The 17,550-nt window shown below is 40.1% G+C and overlaps 1 protein-coding gene across 4 annotated transcripts; it reads right to left on the minus strand.

The window, feature by feature from the left end:
• Positions 1-157: 157 nt before the first annotated feature.
• Positions 158-17,387, minus strand: LOC140672233 (uncharacterized). Of its 4 annotated transcripts, XM_072904181.1 has the most exons (9): positions 17,280-17,387; positions 16,419-17,123; positions 16,128-16,339; positions 14,680-15,228; positions 8,518-14,117; positions 7,319-8,180; positions 6,854-7,231; positions 5,008-6,753; positions 158-4,792 (listed from the first exon to the last, which is right to left on the minus strand). In XM_072904181.1, the coding sequence occupies exons 4-9, from the start codon at positions 15,080-15,082 to the stop codon at positions 4,545-4,547; spliced, it is 9,237 nt and encodes a 3,078-aa protein (XP_072760282.1). In that variant the 5' UTR covers positions 15,083-15,228; positions 16,128-16,339; positions 16,419-17,123; positions 17,280-17,387; the 3' UTR covers positions 158-4,544. The 4 variants fall into 4 exon arrangements, with proteins under 4 accessions (XP_072760282.1, XP_072760283.1, XP_072760280.1 ...); XM_072904182.1 differs by having other exon boundaries at positions 5,011-6,753; positions 16,128-17,123; XM_072904179.1 differs by having other exon boundaries at positions 16,128-17,123.
• Positions 17,388-17,550: the final 163 nt, after the last annotated feature.

Below are 17,550 nucleotides of genomic sequence, written 5' to 3' on the forward strand. Positions count from 1 at the left end.
TATATATATAAAATATATATATATATATATATATTGAATACTTATTTTATTTCATTAACTATTAATTATTTCATCTTATATGTCATATACACGGTAGCGCGGTTTATGAAAAATTATAATTAGAAAACGTAAAGTTTATGAAAAAAAGAAACAGAGATTGACCACACGAGCGTATTATTTATTCCTCTCCGCTGGCAAATTTATTATAACTTTTCGATAAACCCAGCTCTTATAACATGTATTTAATCATCCTATCGTGTGTACATACACAGACGAAAAGTATATGTATCGCGAAAAATCTTACCCACGTCGATACAGAGAATTTCGGACTGAAAGACAGATCTCTCTCGTACTAATCAGATGAATCTGTTTACTTGTATAATCCCTTAATAAGTCGACACATAATCATCCCTTACGCATTTACGAAGCATTTACATATACATTGCGGCGCGTATTCTAGCCGTACGCTAAAGGCAGCTGCCTTTGATGATCTCATTATCATTATTACAATTGGATCTTATACATGTAATCGTAATCTATTAAGCTGCAAAATGTTTTTTTTTTTGTTTTTTTTTGCACATATAGAGAACATTTTCCAATATTTCTAATAGTTTATTTGATATATCCAGAAAATTCCAAACATCTTTGCGAATCTTACATTTTAATTTCAAAATTCTTTATATGACAGCCTATTTCTTTCTACAATTTTTGAAACTTTTCATGAGCAGAATAAAGAATTGTGAAATCTTTAATTATCTACTGAACAATTTTATATATGTCATATTAAGTTTTATCGCGATTTATCAGACAAGAATAACTTTTTCTTAATAAAATTAGACGGCCACGTTTAGCGTTAAATGTGCGGCGAAAATACGGACCTATATGAGCTAATTCCTGTTTTTGGTCACAGATGCAAAGATGAATGTTATAAAAAACAAATATATATATGTAGGCTCTCATTCTTCTCTCTCTATCTCTTTCTCTCTTTCTCTCACTTTCTACATAACAATAGTATGATGGAAACAATTTCTTTTCTCATCGGTGTAAACAATTTATTTTACATAAAAGCAATATTTTGACATCAAAAAAAAGCGATCATGCCTAATGTATAATAATAAATAAAATATGAAATGTAAATGATGTATATTTACAGATATGCAAATGGCAAAAAAAAATCTATAACAGAGAAGAAATATAATTGCTCTTATGCAAATATATGAGCCGCTTGTTCTGAGAGCGATGAAAGTCAATTTTGAAACTCTCACTAAAATGCATATTCTTGATCACAAATTTATTAGCCCATACACTCGCTTTTATCTTTTTTTTTTTCATTATTTATCTTTAAATGTTATAAAAATATCAAGTCACACATTGTATGACTTGATGATATAACATCAAATGCAATTACTTAAGTGTACAAATAAAATTCGAAATTCGGGCCACCGCATTTAGCGCTAAATGTAGTCATATAATTCTCAGCTTACGGTAACATCGAGTGCATGTAACATTACATTTTTATGTTACATAAAACAATACAACAGTCACATTTGGTCACTAAATGCGGGATGTGAATCTTGTTAAGTCGCTATTGAATTTCGCAACGCTTTCAGAACGGGCGGTTCTCGCGCATTTTACACGACAGGCTCCCTGTCGGCTGTTTGCGAAAGATTGCACAGCTTACTTGCGCTAAACGTAACACCTGTACACTTAGAACCTACGAAACGTGTGTGGCCGCAAAGCGTCCCAAGTAAACGCCGAGGACGCTGAGGTCTCTTTGCACGGCAAACAGACGACACCGAGACCCGCCACGGAGACACAGTATACTAATTATATATCCAGCATGAACGCTTATCTCGCTAGAATAATTTGTCTATAATCAGAGGTATTCAACCCGTAGTACTCTCGGAAGAGCGTTAAAACAATTCTCGTATATTCTATGAGAAAATCTTACGAGCTGTGATAAAGGCGCGAAGATGTAAAGAAACATGTATAAACTTATGAAAAGTTGGCTTCCTATCAAACATAGAGGAACATTGCACATATATAAGTGGTTTCAAATAAAAATATAAAGTATTACATTATATATCATATAGAGAAAGATCCAAAAAAAAAAATGGTTTTACAAAAATCTCTTACAAATGAAGGTATATATATGTATATTCGGAAGTACAAAATTCTGAAAAACATATTTACAAAGAGCACAATGATCCGAAAGAGATGCTTTCAGGATTACAATGGAGGAAGGGTTGAATACCACTGGTCTATATAATATATTACAGGGAGCACCATGATAAACCCGTGCGCGCCTCTGTGTCCCACTTGGAAAAATGGATTAGCCATCTCGTGCACCCGGATTAACTTACACTAAACGTAAATGCAACAATTTCGATCGAGCGTCGCGAAGACGGGCCGAGATTCCGGACCTGCTCGCGAAATTCTCGCAAAATCAAAGTCGGCGACTTTGATTCCGGATAAGAGCGTACAGTGCGCGAATTCGACACGAGATTATAATAAAATATCACAGTTCCGAGTCTCTGAAGAGTCGCTCCTGAAAATCATGGCTCTCCCTACGTTTATCCTACGTGTCCGAGATAGTGTGAATTCCTTTTTTTTCTTTTTAATCGTAAGAGACATTCTAGTTAACAACAATCCTACGTTCTACTGTAAGATTATCTATTTCGGAAACCGTAACGATTAATAGTATAATACGTAATCCATATACAACTTGCTAGGGATGCTGTAGACTGACTGCTAAATGTTTCAGGTGAATACTGTATGTATACTTATGTTACGCATGTAAATGTATGTAAATGGAAAAAGATTCGAGATGACATGTAGACGCAGCGTGACGTATACCACGGAGAATAGCAATTGATTTCGGCGCTCGTCGAGAAAAGAGATGATGATGCGCATTGTAAAAATCAGATTTACAAAAGAGTGATGCATAATACAAACCAACTTAATTCTTTGCGATTTATTGTTCTTACCCTGAAATCATCTCTATGAAGAAAAATTATTATTCAAATTAAAATATCAAAAATAGATGTCAAAAAATTCCATTTAAAAAAATCTAAGAAAATGTATTTTTTTTTTTTTATATATAAAAAAGTGATTATCTTTTATGAAAAAAAAAATCTGAAAAAATGTTTTATATTAAAAACTATAGCTATAGTTCAAATAAAAATCATTTTCTAAATGAAGCTGAATACATGTTATATACAAATCAAATATCTTAGACAAATAATTTTAGGATAAAATCACTGAATCGCTAAGAATTGCGATAATAATCAAATGTATCGCTACAACGTATAAAGTACATCATATGGTACAATAGAAAAAATCTCTTACTGGACAAATACATTCTAATTACATTTTATGCATGTGAACATTTCAACAAATATTTGCATTTTATAATATAGTTTTAAGTGTTCATATAACTTGCAAATCCATTGTCTCTCTTGTCGTACCATTTGAGGGGGATCAGTCGATTAATTTCAAAATCGTCAAGGATTTGTCATGGAAGTATATTTTTATATATCTCACTCTTAAAGATTAAAAATCTCAGATAGCAACAAACTAAAAGTCACTTGAAAAAAAAAATTAAAAAAACACTATTTTTAATTCTTAAATATATTATTCTTAATATAAAACATCATCATTAATTAATATCATATAAATGAGTTATATAAATTCAAAATCTCATAACTTTTCTTAATTACGTTGTCATTTCTAATTTGTGAGGTTCAGTTTTATGTAATTGGACGTGTGACATCAGTCATGAAAATTTTGTTCTGCTAGAATGACCATCTCCCCCTCTTTATTATTTGAGTTATATAAAAATGAGCTATGAATAGCTAAATTTAACACGTGAAGCTAAATGATAGTATACACAGCGCTTTTCTCCTTTTAAACTTTATAATTTACATCTTCAATCTTCTCAAAGTTATACGCCGTCAATAACTTATCAATTCCATTAAGAGACTATTGACAAAAGACTAATTCGGCAAATGACGCTATGCAAGTACAAAAAGTAGAAAAAATCGCAAGGAACGCAATTTATCGCGGTTACAGCTTGAAACATATTGCAATCTAAGTCGCATAGTCTAAGCATTCGTAAAAAATCTTACTTGACATCGCCTTTATGAGACCGGAGGATCAAATAAAGGAGTGATTTGTACCACTCAACGGGTACATTTTTTTTTTCGGTGAAATAACTAGTAAACAAAGAACGCATCGCAAAAACGGCCATTGACAGCCAAGTTAAAATATTCTTAACAGTTTAACAGATTGCACGGTTCAATGTTAATTAGAGCGATTACGCTCGCCCTGTTCAATTATCTTGTATATCAATATCGCAAACTACTCCAGTAATCCCCACAATTCTTTCAAACATCTTTTCTTAATATCTCATTATTTGTGACTAAATATTTACATCGACGCGTTTTACAGCTTCAGTCTATTAAGCTTCGGAGCCGCTGTTTTGCGATAACTTCCTTGCTCTTTATTATTCTTAACCTAAGATAACCTTTAGACGCGTTGCTTCCCTACTGAGCGGGTGGTTGAGGCTCGCTCGACATATTGGGATTCGGATACGGCAAGAAAGAATAGTTGGGATAGGGCGGCGGAGGATGCGGGAACGGCGAGTAGTAATTAGGGGGATGCGAGGAGGGAGGGGCGTATCCTCTGTGCATGTAGGGATCCGTCGGAGGTGGTGGACCATGAAACGCCGAATACATGCGGGCGTAATCCGTGTTGTAGCTCGGTCCACCATATGCTGGATAACCGGGTGCTCCTGCGGATTAATTTCCATTATTACTTTTACTAACAAATGCACAAAAAAAGAGACATCGACGTATTTCTTTAAATATTACAAAGTTCAGAAAAATATTATTATAAATCTAATTTAAAATATATTTATATTTTATATAAATATATTATATTTAAGACAGATAGATGACAAAAATCTTACTTTTTGTCTTATTTTACTTAATAATATAAGATTCTCACCACCTGGAGGATACGCTGCGGATGAGCCAGGCGCCGGTGGATAATGCTGCGAGTATGGATCGTACGGCCCTGGTGGATACGGCCCCGGGTACCGCGTGCTAGTGGGATGACTAAACGCGGTAGGAATATGCGCAGTCTCGTCTCTACTCGAGGAGGCCACCGTGGTGGTCACGGCTGCTGCGGTGTCTGTACCCTTAGACTCCGTCGTGGAGTTGCTCGTTAGCGTTTTGGCAGTAATGCTCGGTACTTGAGAAGAGTAAGCGGTAGGCACGTTCATCACGTTCCTCTCGTCCGTAGGCTTTCCTAGATCCGGCTGAGGCTTCGTCGTGTCTATTGGCAGTCTGCTGCTGGGATTCGCGGTGTGTGGTGGAACACTGGGGAAGTAAGTGCCATAAGGATTGGTTAGCGAGCGGGATCGTGGATCGCTGTAGTCGTAATATCTCGGATACTGGGCGTAAGGGTATCCTTGAGGTACATTCGGCGTCGTTGGATCTCCCTGAATCACATTATCTCGCATACTTGGAGTCGGCTCGGCGCTTTTCGGAGAGGTAATATTAGTGCTGGTGCACACTGAAACAGTCGACGATGCGACGGCGGATAAATCAGTACTACTTTTATGCGTTTCCGGACCCCTTACAGGTACAGATAGTACCGGCATCGACGGCATCGACGGCATCGGCATGCTCGATGGTATCGGCATAGTTGACGGCATGCTCGATGGTATCGGCATAGTCGACGGTATGCTCGATGATATCGGCATAGTGGACGACATGCTCGATGGGATCGGCATGGTTGACGGCATGCTTGATGATATGCTCGATGGCACGTTCGATGGCACGTTCGATGGCACATTCGATGGCATACTCGATGGTATATTTGAGGGCATACTTGATGGTATCGACATGGTTGATGTTACCGGGATATTCGGCAGCATGGTTGATGGTACCGGCACGGCCGATGGTACTGGCGATGGTGTCAACAGAGATGGTGGCATCGATCCAGGAGTAGTCGCGTGCGTTTGTGTCGCGATCTGTGGCGTCACCTGCGGTGATTCTTCGATGATGATATCGTCACTAGAAGGATCTCGCTTTTCTGTCTGACTGTGAAAAGATCGACCATAGTTTGTTAATGTGTCTGGCTTAGAAAGCTCCTTCTCCGGTGGTGAACATTGTTTGTCGACGGCCGACGGCAGTTCCGATTCAGATTGATCGTGCTGTGTTTGTACGCTTTGTGCTAAGGAGACGGTATCGGGTGTATAAACCTGAGTGCCTTCTTCGGAAGATTTCGGCAAAGATGTGTCTGTATCCGAATTGGTGGTACGAGTATGATTAGACGGACTATACTCGGTGTTCGAACTCACTTCGGCCACTACATCCTCCAATCTAACTTCTTCGACTCGTTGCTCGGTTCTCAGTTGACCGTCGGATGAATTGGAATTGTCTCCAAGCGTGGAATGATCCACCGGCTCTTGTTTCACTTTAGGTAACCTCGACAAAGAAACCTGGTTAGTCAAGTTTACTTGACTCAGATAAGGTTTAGCAGCCGCTGTAGCAACCGGTTTCGGTCTCTTCGAAATCTCTTTATCGCCGAATGGCTTATAACCCGGACCCGGTGATGGTTTATTCGGAAGTCGACTACCAGTCTGGTTACTTGAAGATGATTTAGGTATTATGGAAATGGCAGAGTTATTTCGTAAGGGAAAGCCAACTTCAGGTTTAGAATTCCTCTGTATCATCGAAGAAACACCTGTAAAATATAAAATATAAAATATGAATTTTCGAATGATGCAATGTTTTTAAATATAATACAATAACTAGAAATAATAATCGATAATACATTAACTCACCTTTTTTCGGTTCTTCCTCCCGCTTTTGCTGATTCAATTTAAGCGCGGTGCGAATCGCTATAATTTTGCCGGATTCGAGCTGCATGTAAATGCCTTTCGGACTCTTCAGCACCATTACCCGTTGGCCCGCTTTCAAAACGATACTTCCTTTGTCTGGAGAATTGGTCGGGATAACCACATCCAAAGGAAGTGTCATTTCTTGCGCGCTCATTCCTTGCCTTTGCCACACCTCTGCTGGAATCCATCTGCTACCAGTTACATTTCGCGGTCCTAATCCTTCAGCGCCTCGCTGTTGCATTGGTCTGACAGAAGCAACTGGTTTTGGTGTGGTGCCTCCTCCATCGCCACTACGAATCGCCCTAATTTGTAATCCACCTGCTGGAATAAATAATCACATATATACAAATAGCTTTTAATTTATAATAAAATCTCTGCATATGTGTGTGTTTTAGATATAAATTATACCTCGCGTAGCCGTATTTCCTGGAACGTAGTTATAACTTGGTCTCGAACAATTAGCTGCCATCTTCTCAAGCTCGTAACCACGACGGGCCAATCGCTTCTCAGCCTGACTCAGCTTTTTATCTTTCCGATCGACAAGCAAACTCTCGTGATGAAATGGTTGCTTGGTTAGCAATGAGGAATGGCGTTCTAATACGCAATGCATAACTTCGTCCGTATAGCTGTCTTTAGTCTGCGAGAAATCTTGTACTTGGCTGTCTTCCTCCCAATCCCATGACAATGTCGTCGCTTCTTTCAGCGAGAGATGCGCGTCGGGATTGCACTGATCGACTACCCGATCTGCCATTCCTTGTTTACTAATCTGTCGGTCGTAGATCTTCCTTTCCAGACAATTATCGGTAACTAATCGATAAACGAAACATGGCTTCTGCTGGCCGTATCTGTAGACTCTACATACAGCTTGTGTATCGTGGCACGGGTTCCAGGAAGCATCGAATACGATCGCACGATTTGCACCAACAAGATTAATACCCAGTGAACCTGCTCGTGTCGAAACTAAAAATAGATGAATCTTTGGATTATTGTTGAATTCGTTGATCAGTTTCTCGCGTTCTAAAGCGCTGGTGCTTCCATCTAATCTATAATAATTCACGTTCTTGATCCAAGCGTCAGTCTGTCCATCTGGATATTTTAAACTATTTCGTGCTAAAAAGTCTTCTATGAGATTCAATGTAAACAATGACTGCGAGAATGCGAGCACACGATCTCCTAATTTGATAGCTTCCTCAAGAATGCAAAAAAAGATAACCATTTTCCCAGATGCATCTATCAATCCAGGTACGTAAGTCTTCATCAACTCTGTCGCCTGTAACAAATTAGATGTTATAATATCATTATTAATTGTGAGAGATATGAAATAATATCAAATAAAATTATATACATATACAGGGTGTCTGGTAACTAACGAGCCAATGCTCGTGAACAGATAGAACGCGATAGACTGAACAGAAAAATCCTTTACATTTTGCGGTTTTCTCAATAATTATTGAAATATTAATTAAGAATGTTTGGCTCGTTAGTTACCGGACATTCTGTATATAAAATATAAAATTATATATATTTTTATTATTGTATTTTATAAAATTTTTTTTAATTTGTAATGTATTAAAATAAGTGAAATATATGTTAGCAATGTAACATACCCAATCATATGGAATTCCAGGATCTTCCTTTCCAATAGGAGAACTCTTGCAATCTTTTTCCTCGTCTTTTGTGAGAATTTCATCCTCAGATTTGTCTTCCTTATCCTTTTCCAATTGATCTTCTTTCTCTCTCTCATCCTCCTTTAATAATTCGCTCTGGTTCAATCGAGGACTGTTCGCTGAATTAATCCCTTGTCCCGGCTGTCTAGGTGCAGGAACAGCCGAACTCTGGCGATTCGAGTCCGCGGTATAATTTAGCGCGCTGGTGAAATTACTCGGATGCATCGGTTGACTTTGCACGCCGATACTGGATGTCATATCTTTATTACTTTTATCACATGGTGGAGGATGAGTATTAGACTGCTGAGAAGTTTTCGCGGACTCATCGGGTCGCGAGTTCATGTCCGAACTGTGATTAGCGTAATCGTACGATTGATTTGGATAATTTTGCGAGGGAAAGTAATTGTTCTGATAACGATTTACGTTCGGATTCATCTGATCTCTGTAATATGAATCGTTGCACTGTTGCTCTGGTCGGAACGTTTGCGAATAATTACGTTGTTGCCAATAAGGATCGTCTGTGTTTTTCATCTGTCCAACTGACGTTGCCGGATTCGAGCCATCCGAGGAATAACTTGGCATAACAGGGTTCTGCGTTTGCGGTTGATTGGCGGTGTAATTGTTGCCGGAATTGCTAGCAGTACCTCCACCCGAGCGATCATTTGAAAATTCGCTCGCGGTTGGAGCGTAACCTTGTGTTTGCTGCGACACCACAGCCACGTCGGGCCTGGAGTACAGTTGATCGTTCGGACCTAATGACGGATTGGATTGTTGTTGTTGATTCGATGGATATTGAGTCATAGTCTGATTCTGAGCGACTTGCGTCTGTTGCGCGGTGCCATATCGATGAGGAACGGGAGTCTGCGGCATCGTGCCAGGATGATTCGACGAATAACCAGGATGAGTCTGATTAGACGACGGCGCCGGACTCTGTTGACTCTGCTGATTTTGTTGGGGATACGGCGTCGACTGATTGGACGCTGCGCCTTGAGGCACCATATGATGCCCGTATCCTGTGTGGACTGCGTTCTGCGGATTCGATGCCGAACCTTGCTGATCCGGAGGATATCTATGCGCCTGATTCTGCGCGTTGATGTTTTGTGCGGGCTGATTGGCCGGATAATTGGATTGGTTTTGCGCCACATTTATTTGACCCGGTGGTGCTGGAGTATAGCCGCGCATTGGACCTTGAGGCACAGGTCCCTGATTCGGTTGATTCGGCTGTATATAACCGTGAGGCGAAGCCTGTGGCATCGAATTAGCTGATGCCTGATTGAATGCATGTTGCGGAGTTTGTGGCGGAGTTGGATTCACCTGCGTAGGATAGGCATGCGACTGACCTTGAAGAGGCATAGAGGCTTGAGGTTGTTGGCCGGTGTATGAATGAGATTGAGTCTGCAAGTTCATATTCTGTTGATTCTGCTGATTCGGCGAAAAGCCTCGATTTTGACCAGGTGAATTCTGACTCTGCTGTGGTGGCAGCAGATAGCCGGTGGTCTGAGTTTGATTCTGAGTCGGAGGCTGACCTTGTGATACAGAATAGCTCATTGTCGAGTTCTGCAATGGTTGCGCATCATTTCGCGGATATATCGGATTCGTCTGAGCTGGTGTCGGCGTGTAATTTTGATTCTGATTCGTGGCGTATGACGAGTAATCTGTCATCGGCATATTAGCAGATTGACTCGGCATCTGAGTCTGAAAAGGGGGCTGATTGGGAACCTGGGAATAGTTGCTAGGCCCTTGATTTAAATTCGGCGTATAATTACGCTGCTGATCCTGATAGGGATAATTTTGCCGCGAAAACATTCCCGGTGTTTCGTAATTGTTTCCTTGATTTTGATCCGCTCTGAAATCAGATCCAGCCGTTGCACCGCCGTATCTTTGAGGATGATTCGTTGACTGCTCGTTCGACTGCATGTAATTTTGCGACTGATTGGCGTATCCTTGTGACGTATTGTAACCCGATGTTTGAGTGTACGATTGAAATGGTTGATTATTACCATATCTCTGTTGTCCTTGATTATTATAAAACTCTCCGTGATTATATTCGCTGTGATTATTATTATCATTTCTATAGTATGTACTTTGATCGTTCGGACGGTAGTTCTGATAATTGTGAGGAGGATAAGATCCTTGCTGCAGAGAGTTGGAGTATCCCGAGTTAGAAACTGGCATTGGATAATTAGTATAATTACTTTGTTTCGGAGTATTATGTGCATTCTCAGCTTCTGCGTTATCATTGCTGGATGACGAAGAAGCGTTCGGTTGTACGCTAGCTGCGGGCTTGTTCTTTATCGTCGTGCCTTTCTTAGATTTTTTCGGCTCACCCTTTGATTGACGAGCTTTAGATTTTTTGCCACCCGTCGTAGATTTCTCATTAATCGTCTCCTCCAGGTCCAAATCATCTTCTTCATTCGCCTGACGTTTGCGAAGAAAATAGTACAGAATATCTGGATGATTCCAGATCTTGCAACACACAGCAAAAGCTTTCAACGGATTCGGCACGGCACGCGTTTTTACTACCTGATTCATGAATGTATCATATAATTTACGCTGATAAGGTGTCATCCTGATAAGAAGAATGTATTCTTCTTTACGCGGTAATGACATCTGCAACACCGAGTGAGATCTCCTCTGCACGAAACCCTCCAATAAAGCATGCAAAACGTGTGCGCGATACCGCATCAAGCGTATATCTTGCGGCGTGGAATCGATACATTGGCCATTCTGTATCGGTCTCTCGAACATATTACAAAATTCGCTCTTGGTGCCTAGATAATTCGGTCTTACGAAATCCACCATACACCAATATTCCAGGAGATTATTCTGTAACGGATAACCGGTTAGAACAATCCTGCGTTTCGTACGCATCTGCTTCAATGCCAAACTGATGCTAGCGTGCGAGTTCTTAATGCGATGACCTTCATCACAGATTACCAAATCTGGTCCAGGGTTCACAAGAGCCGTGTGCATTTCATCCAGCAGACCTTTGTTTTTATCCTCCTCTTCTACATCCACGGTATCCTTGAAAGGTTGACCGCGTTTTCGTTTCGCCTTATTCGGTTTCTTCAAAGACAATTGTCTGTACAATTCATAGCCTATCAACAGAACGCCACCGGTCGATTGCCATTCTTGGATCACTTTAGCTCTTGCTGTCATGGTTTTATGCGAATCATTCAGAATATGCAAGCGAAAATGTCTCGGGCGTACTTCCATGCCAATGGGTGTATTCACGCTGTATGGCGTTTTCACCTTCTCAATTGTCTCTTTCTTTTCCTCCGCCAACTCTTCCTTCGTTGTCGTACCTTTCGTACTCTCTTCTTTCTTAATTGTCTCTTCTGGTTCCTTCTTCACGTTCACTTTCACGTTCTGAGACAGCATTCCTGAAAGCATGGTCTCCCTCTTTGGTTCCTGTTCCAGGTCATGTTGATTAGTCTGATTGCCGTAACTCGCAAAGGTGTCAGGAGCATTGTTGTAGTTTGGGTATATCGGCGCAGAATGATGATCACCTATGCCCGGATACATCGTCGCAACGTTTCGAGTCTCCATTTCAGGATACATAGAATTACCCTGAGATCGATTCTCCATACCGGGATATATAACGCCGCCAATAGCTTGATGTTCAATGCCGAATGGTTTTGGTCCCGTCATATTATGTCCGGGTGGCATGTTGTGGCAATTCACTGGATCGGATTTTATTGGATCAGAGAAATTAGGAAGCGGATTCGGATTCGGGTTATACAATGGATTTTGTGGTATCTCGCCCTGATGGTAGTTTGGCGGCATATGCGACACACGCGGCTCAGTCATGTTCTTATTCATCATAGTAGGATCCTGCTGCATATAAACCCCCGACATTATGTTACGCGGTTCATAACCATGATGAGGATTCGCGTAAGGATTTTCCGGCATGACATTCATCGGTTGTTGTGATGCGGTAGCAGTGTCTTGATCGAAACGATGCGCAGATTCCGTGCTGATAGGCCGCGACATGTTGGACATATCACTTTGATTACCGCAACTTTCTTCTTTCATCTCGTGCTTCATATCCATTCCGGGTTCCATCTTGACATTCGTAGCCTTAGATTGCTTCTCGGCAGTAACAGCAGGGTCTTCATACGGCAGCCACATGTTAAACTCTGCTAACCAATTTTGGAGCGTATTTATGGGCATAATGCAGAGAACAGTCTTGGCAGTGGTGCATCGAAAAAAAATGTCACAAAAACTAGCGATTTGGAGGGTCTTGCCCAAGCCCATACTATGAGCGAGGATACAGCCGAAACCGCTACTGGTCTTGTACCTTTCAATAGTCTCTATGATGTTGTCAAAAAGAAATCGTATACCGCCGATCTGGTGCGGCTTGATGATGCGGGCTACTTGCGGTGCCAGAAACACGTCCGGTTCGGTCTCAGGATGTCCAACGTTTATTAATACCCGCCCGTGCTCGTCCGGAACATTGTACCGATCGTTGGTGTGCATGCCGGAATTAGATGGATCGTCCTCGTTGTCAGTTTCTTCTTCACCACTGGGATCGCTTAAAACTATACAATCGTCGTCTGAACTATCACTCGAACTGGATATCGTCACTACATCTTTCCCCTTGGGCGGCCTCTGATATTTGGGCACGCCAGGCGTCTTCCGCATTGAGTGTATTTGCTTTTCACGTATCATCTCCTCAGCTTCCAAATCAGACATTTCAGAATCAGAATAATATTCCGCACGGTCCATCGGTTCCTTTTTAGGAACTACTGGTGATATACTCACGGATGGTGTCATCATGCGAATCCTTTGCTGCAACATATTGGGCGCACCGGAGCGATTCGGTACTCGTGAAATGGATGTCTGTGCTCCTTGGTAACCGCCCCTGCCTTTCTGCCAACGCATACCACTGTCCACCGATCTCCTCTGAATCTGTCCCGCTTGCATCCCGGCTGTCTGAGTAGTCTGAACGCCCGTACCAGAGCCAGAGTTCACTTTCAAAAGTACGGTATTCGGTAAACGAACCTGGGTAGATGGCGTAGTTGATGATGACGACGACGGAGAAGACGACTGCGAGATCATAGTGCTAGCTTGATTTTGCTTTGCCTGTAAAAGGCTGATAACGCGTGTCTGCGCCTTGTTGTTCTGCGCCCGATTGATCGCTATCTGACGCTGCACCTCGCGGATGATTCTCTGTTGTTCCTGCACTCGCCTGAGACGTTCCATCTCCTGTCTCTGAGCGGAGAGCGTAGCCTCGTCAAGTTGCGCCTCATCCATCACTTCCCGGATATTCCTTCGCATGTTGGCCAATTTCTTTTCCGACTTCAACTCGCATTCCGACGTGCTACCTTCCGTATTACTATCTTCCTTCTTTGCTTTTTTCTTCGCGCTATCTGAATGATCGGAATCGTTGTGTCTCTTGTTACTATCAGCACCTTCCTCCCCTGTAGACTGCCCATCTGTCTTTTCGTTATCCATACTCTCCTCATCCTCTGAATCTTTCGATATCGGTTTTCCTAATAGATCAGCCTCAGACACTTCCTGACCTTCTATGGGCGCTCCTTTTGATAATACAAAAATTAAATCATTAGAATACAGTAATATAATCTGAAATGAAAGATATAATTTCAACATTTATTGTATACATTAACTAAATTGTTTGTGCTATCATGTTGTTATAATATACAAAAAACACACAAAACTAAAACATTAAAAGCTATAATATTAAAAAGATTATGAAAGAAAAAAATAATTATTTCTATTTTATAATTTATAAAATTAATACAGAAGACATTTTTGAAACTCAATTTTTATCCACACTAAACTATTAATACTTAACTAAATTGATACTTAATTATAAGGCAAAATTATATAAAATTAGATAAATTTATAAGTTAAAATTAAATTTTATTCTATTTTATTCTAGTAATTAAGTCCAATACTAATTATTAACAATTATATTTTAATTAGAATCACTAAATATAGAGTAAAATACTTGTCATAAAAGATAATTTAGTAGATAATAATAATAAAGCAAATTTTATCATAACAATATTTTAGATTAAATGTATTTAAATTGTATATACTACAAAGTATACGCTAATATCAACATTCTTGACTAACCTTCCAAGGGCAAAGTATCCAAAATGTTAACTTGTTCCTCGTCATCCTCTTCTTGAGACGGATGATGTTGCTGCCTGTCTGACTCTATTCTCACACCGATCTGTGAGTCGATCGTTTCGTCCAGATCCATATCGTCTCCCGAACCCTCAGAGCGTATCTCTTCTATTTCCTCGGATTGTAAAGCCTCGAGTTTTTTCTCTTGCTCTCCGTCTGTTGTTTCGCCGCTCGACTCATCCGAACTTTCGTCATTAGTTGCCTGCGGCTCCGCATTCATATTTGCACTGGTTGCAGTCTCATTTGTCATCATACTCGTTTCACTGGGCTTAGAGCCTCCGCGAGGAGTCACACGTTCGATTGTGACGTCCCCGATGCGTGTTAGAAAGCTGTCTAGACTATTAGACATGGTGTGCACTGTCCATTAAGTCACAATGTATATCTTATTGATATATATCATATTATGGAATGTTTCACACACGTTTAAACATGACACTAACATCTATTAAGCTTAATATTTTAACATTACATGTCATCTAATACATTTCCTCTTTCCTGTAATAATAATATAATCATTTTAATATCCGTTATTTTATATCAGACGTATTAGTAAGAAACAGTCATTTCTATTAACAATGAGACAAGATATCAAATCTCTTAGTCACAAAGACTTTACTATTTCAAATATTATAGAAAGTGATATGAAACAAAAAGAATGCTCTCTTTATAAATATTCATTCAGATAAAATTGTTACATGAGATCAAAGTTTTTAAAATAAATAAGGTGTATTCTCTAATTCTCTTAAGTATTCTAAGCTTTATGTAACAATCTTACATATAAGCTCTAATATAAAATTTATAGACAATTAGAATTAATATCTGTAAATAATTCAATAATATAATTGAAAAATGCATAATAATAAACTTATATGAAAACATGTAATAAACTTAATTTTATCGAATAATTGGTTTTAGTAGATTAAATGCTAGACTAAATATATTTGATAACGCTTTTCTCAATAAAAATCTGTTTATATTTATAAACAAAATTAAATGTATATACAAACTAAAAAAATATTCTAGACTATCTCAGCTCATAATATAAAATAATGTAAAATAAAATATTACTGAGCTAAAAAGTGTACAGCGGCACTCACACAAATGTATCTTTTTTAGCATTTCCATTAAAATATGCTTAGTCAGTGTTAGATATTAAAATTATCTCACAGAAAAATTTCTAATCTATCAGAGCATTTCAGTGTAATACTTGGCCAACTTATAACATATTATTCACTTATATATGAGAAAAAATTCTTAATGTCATTAGCAATATAGGTATCTATGGACTACCAAGAGACAACACTGGGAGATTTACCAAACGTAAACTTCATAGAATCTTTTCAGAATCAAACCTGTTTCAAGAATAATATACAGCATATAATATAAGCACTTACAACTTTATCACTCAACTGAGTATCCTCTCACAGTTTCCTATCAAAAACTGATTGACCACACAGTTCGTCGAACAACTGACTCATTGTCAATCCAGGAACGCGACATCATACACGTGAACCATATAATTGAAGCATTCCATTCCCTCACGGAATGTTTATATCCGTTAATATCGGAGACGCATAATGCACAGGTCCAGGATAAGCCACGGTGACTACGGTGAGTAAACTGTCAAACGTAATCAAGAAAGCAACAAACGAGAGATAAGAAAATAGGCCAAAATGTTTGTTTACGTATTCACAGGCGACGAGTCTCTCCGATGCGTCACCCACCGTCGATTCTCTATCACGGTCTCGTCGTAGACGCAGTCCCGACGTTCCTCTCACCCTCTTTCTCGCTTTAATTTCTTCTTCAATCAACCGCTTGATCAGCAATCACGCGCGCGCGACAGACGCCATGGCCGGTCTAGCTCGCGTCTGATCCTCACTCGCCGAGTGTTCCCCGGTAGCCAGAGCCGATGTCACGGCGCCGTCGTTTCCTCGCTTGTCACGAGCTCGGTCGTACAACCGGGTCGCTCTTCCATCCCAGCCTCGCAGGCAGAGGAAGGAGGTGGTGAGGACCCCGCGTCGTGTCGTGTCGTGTCGTGTAGTGTAGTATAGTGTAGTGTAGTGTCGTATCACACCTCACCACGCCGTGTGAGGTGCCGCAGTCCTCGCGCGCAATCACACTTAGGTTAATGCCGAGTATCAGCGAGTATCACGCACACCACTCCCGAGGGCTTGATCCTCACGCGAGCAGCCCGCGTGAAACGTCGACGGCACCCCGTGGCATTTTTTTCCTCTCTCTCTCTCTCTCTTACCCTCACGCGTTCCTGCCAGACAGCGTACTCCGCTCGGTGAACGCCATCTTAACTAGCTGCACCACCGTCGTTGCACATCCGCCACGAATAAGCGCGCGAATGATGGTTGATGGTCCGCGAGTCCGCGGGAATGAATCCGCTGGTCCAGGAATTAGAAGGGCAATTAACATACGGTTTCGTGAGAAAACGTGCGAATGATTTATCTAACTCGTTAGCCAAATACAAATATATATATATATATATATATATATATATATATATATATATATATTTGTTACGTCGATGTATTTTATACCTCGAAATATGTTTCGCTGCCCCAAAGGCCAATGGAAGATTTATAATTGTTAGACGACATTTTCAAATACAGCCCACAGCCTCTCAAGTTACGCTCGAGACCATGATTGATTTATGGTTATTTGCCATGAAATGACAAGATTGCTAACAGCGTGGAACTTTCTAATCTTTCTTCTTGTTACATTCTCGATGGTCTTTCCATCTTTGGAACCGCGCATTTTTAAATATTTAATTAAAACGATTATTCACATTTATGCACGCTATTTCTGTTA

The sequence above is a fragment of the Anoplolepis gracilipes genome, chromosome 13, assembly GCF_047496725.1.
Source record: "Anoplolepis gracilipes chromosome 13, ASM4749672v1, whole genome shotgun sequence".
Lineage (NCBI taxonomy): Eukaryota > Metazoa > Arthropoda > Insecta > Hymenoptera > Formicidae > Anoplolepis > Anoplolepis gracilipes.

Bases quoted from the DNA above. Each gene is read 5' to 3' on its own strand.
- LOC140672233 (XM_072904181.1), bottom strand. From the start codon at position 15,082: ATGTCTAATAGTCTAGACAGCTTTCTAACACGCATCGGGGACGTCACA. The intron at 14,118-14,679 runs GTTAGTCAAGAA...TATTATCAAAAG, and splicing joins GGATACTTTGCCCTTGGAAG to GAGCGCCCATAGAAGGTCAG. The intron at 4,793-5,007 runs GTGAGAATCTTA...ATTAATCCGCAG, and splicing joins CGCAGCGTATCCTCCAGGTG to GAGCACCCGGTTATCCAGCA.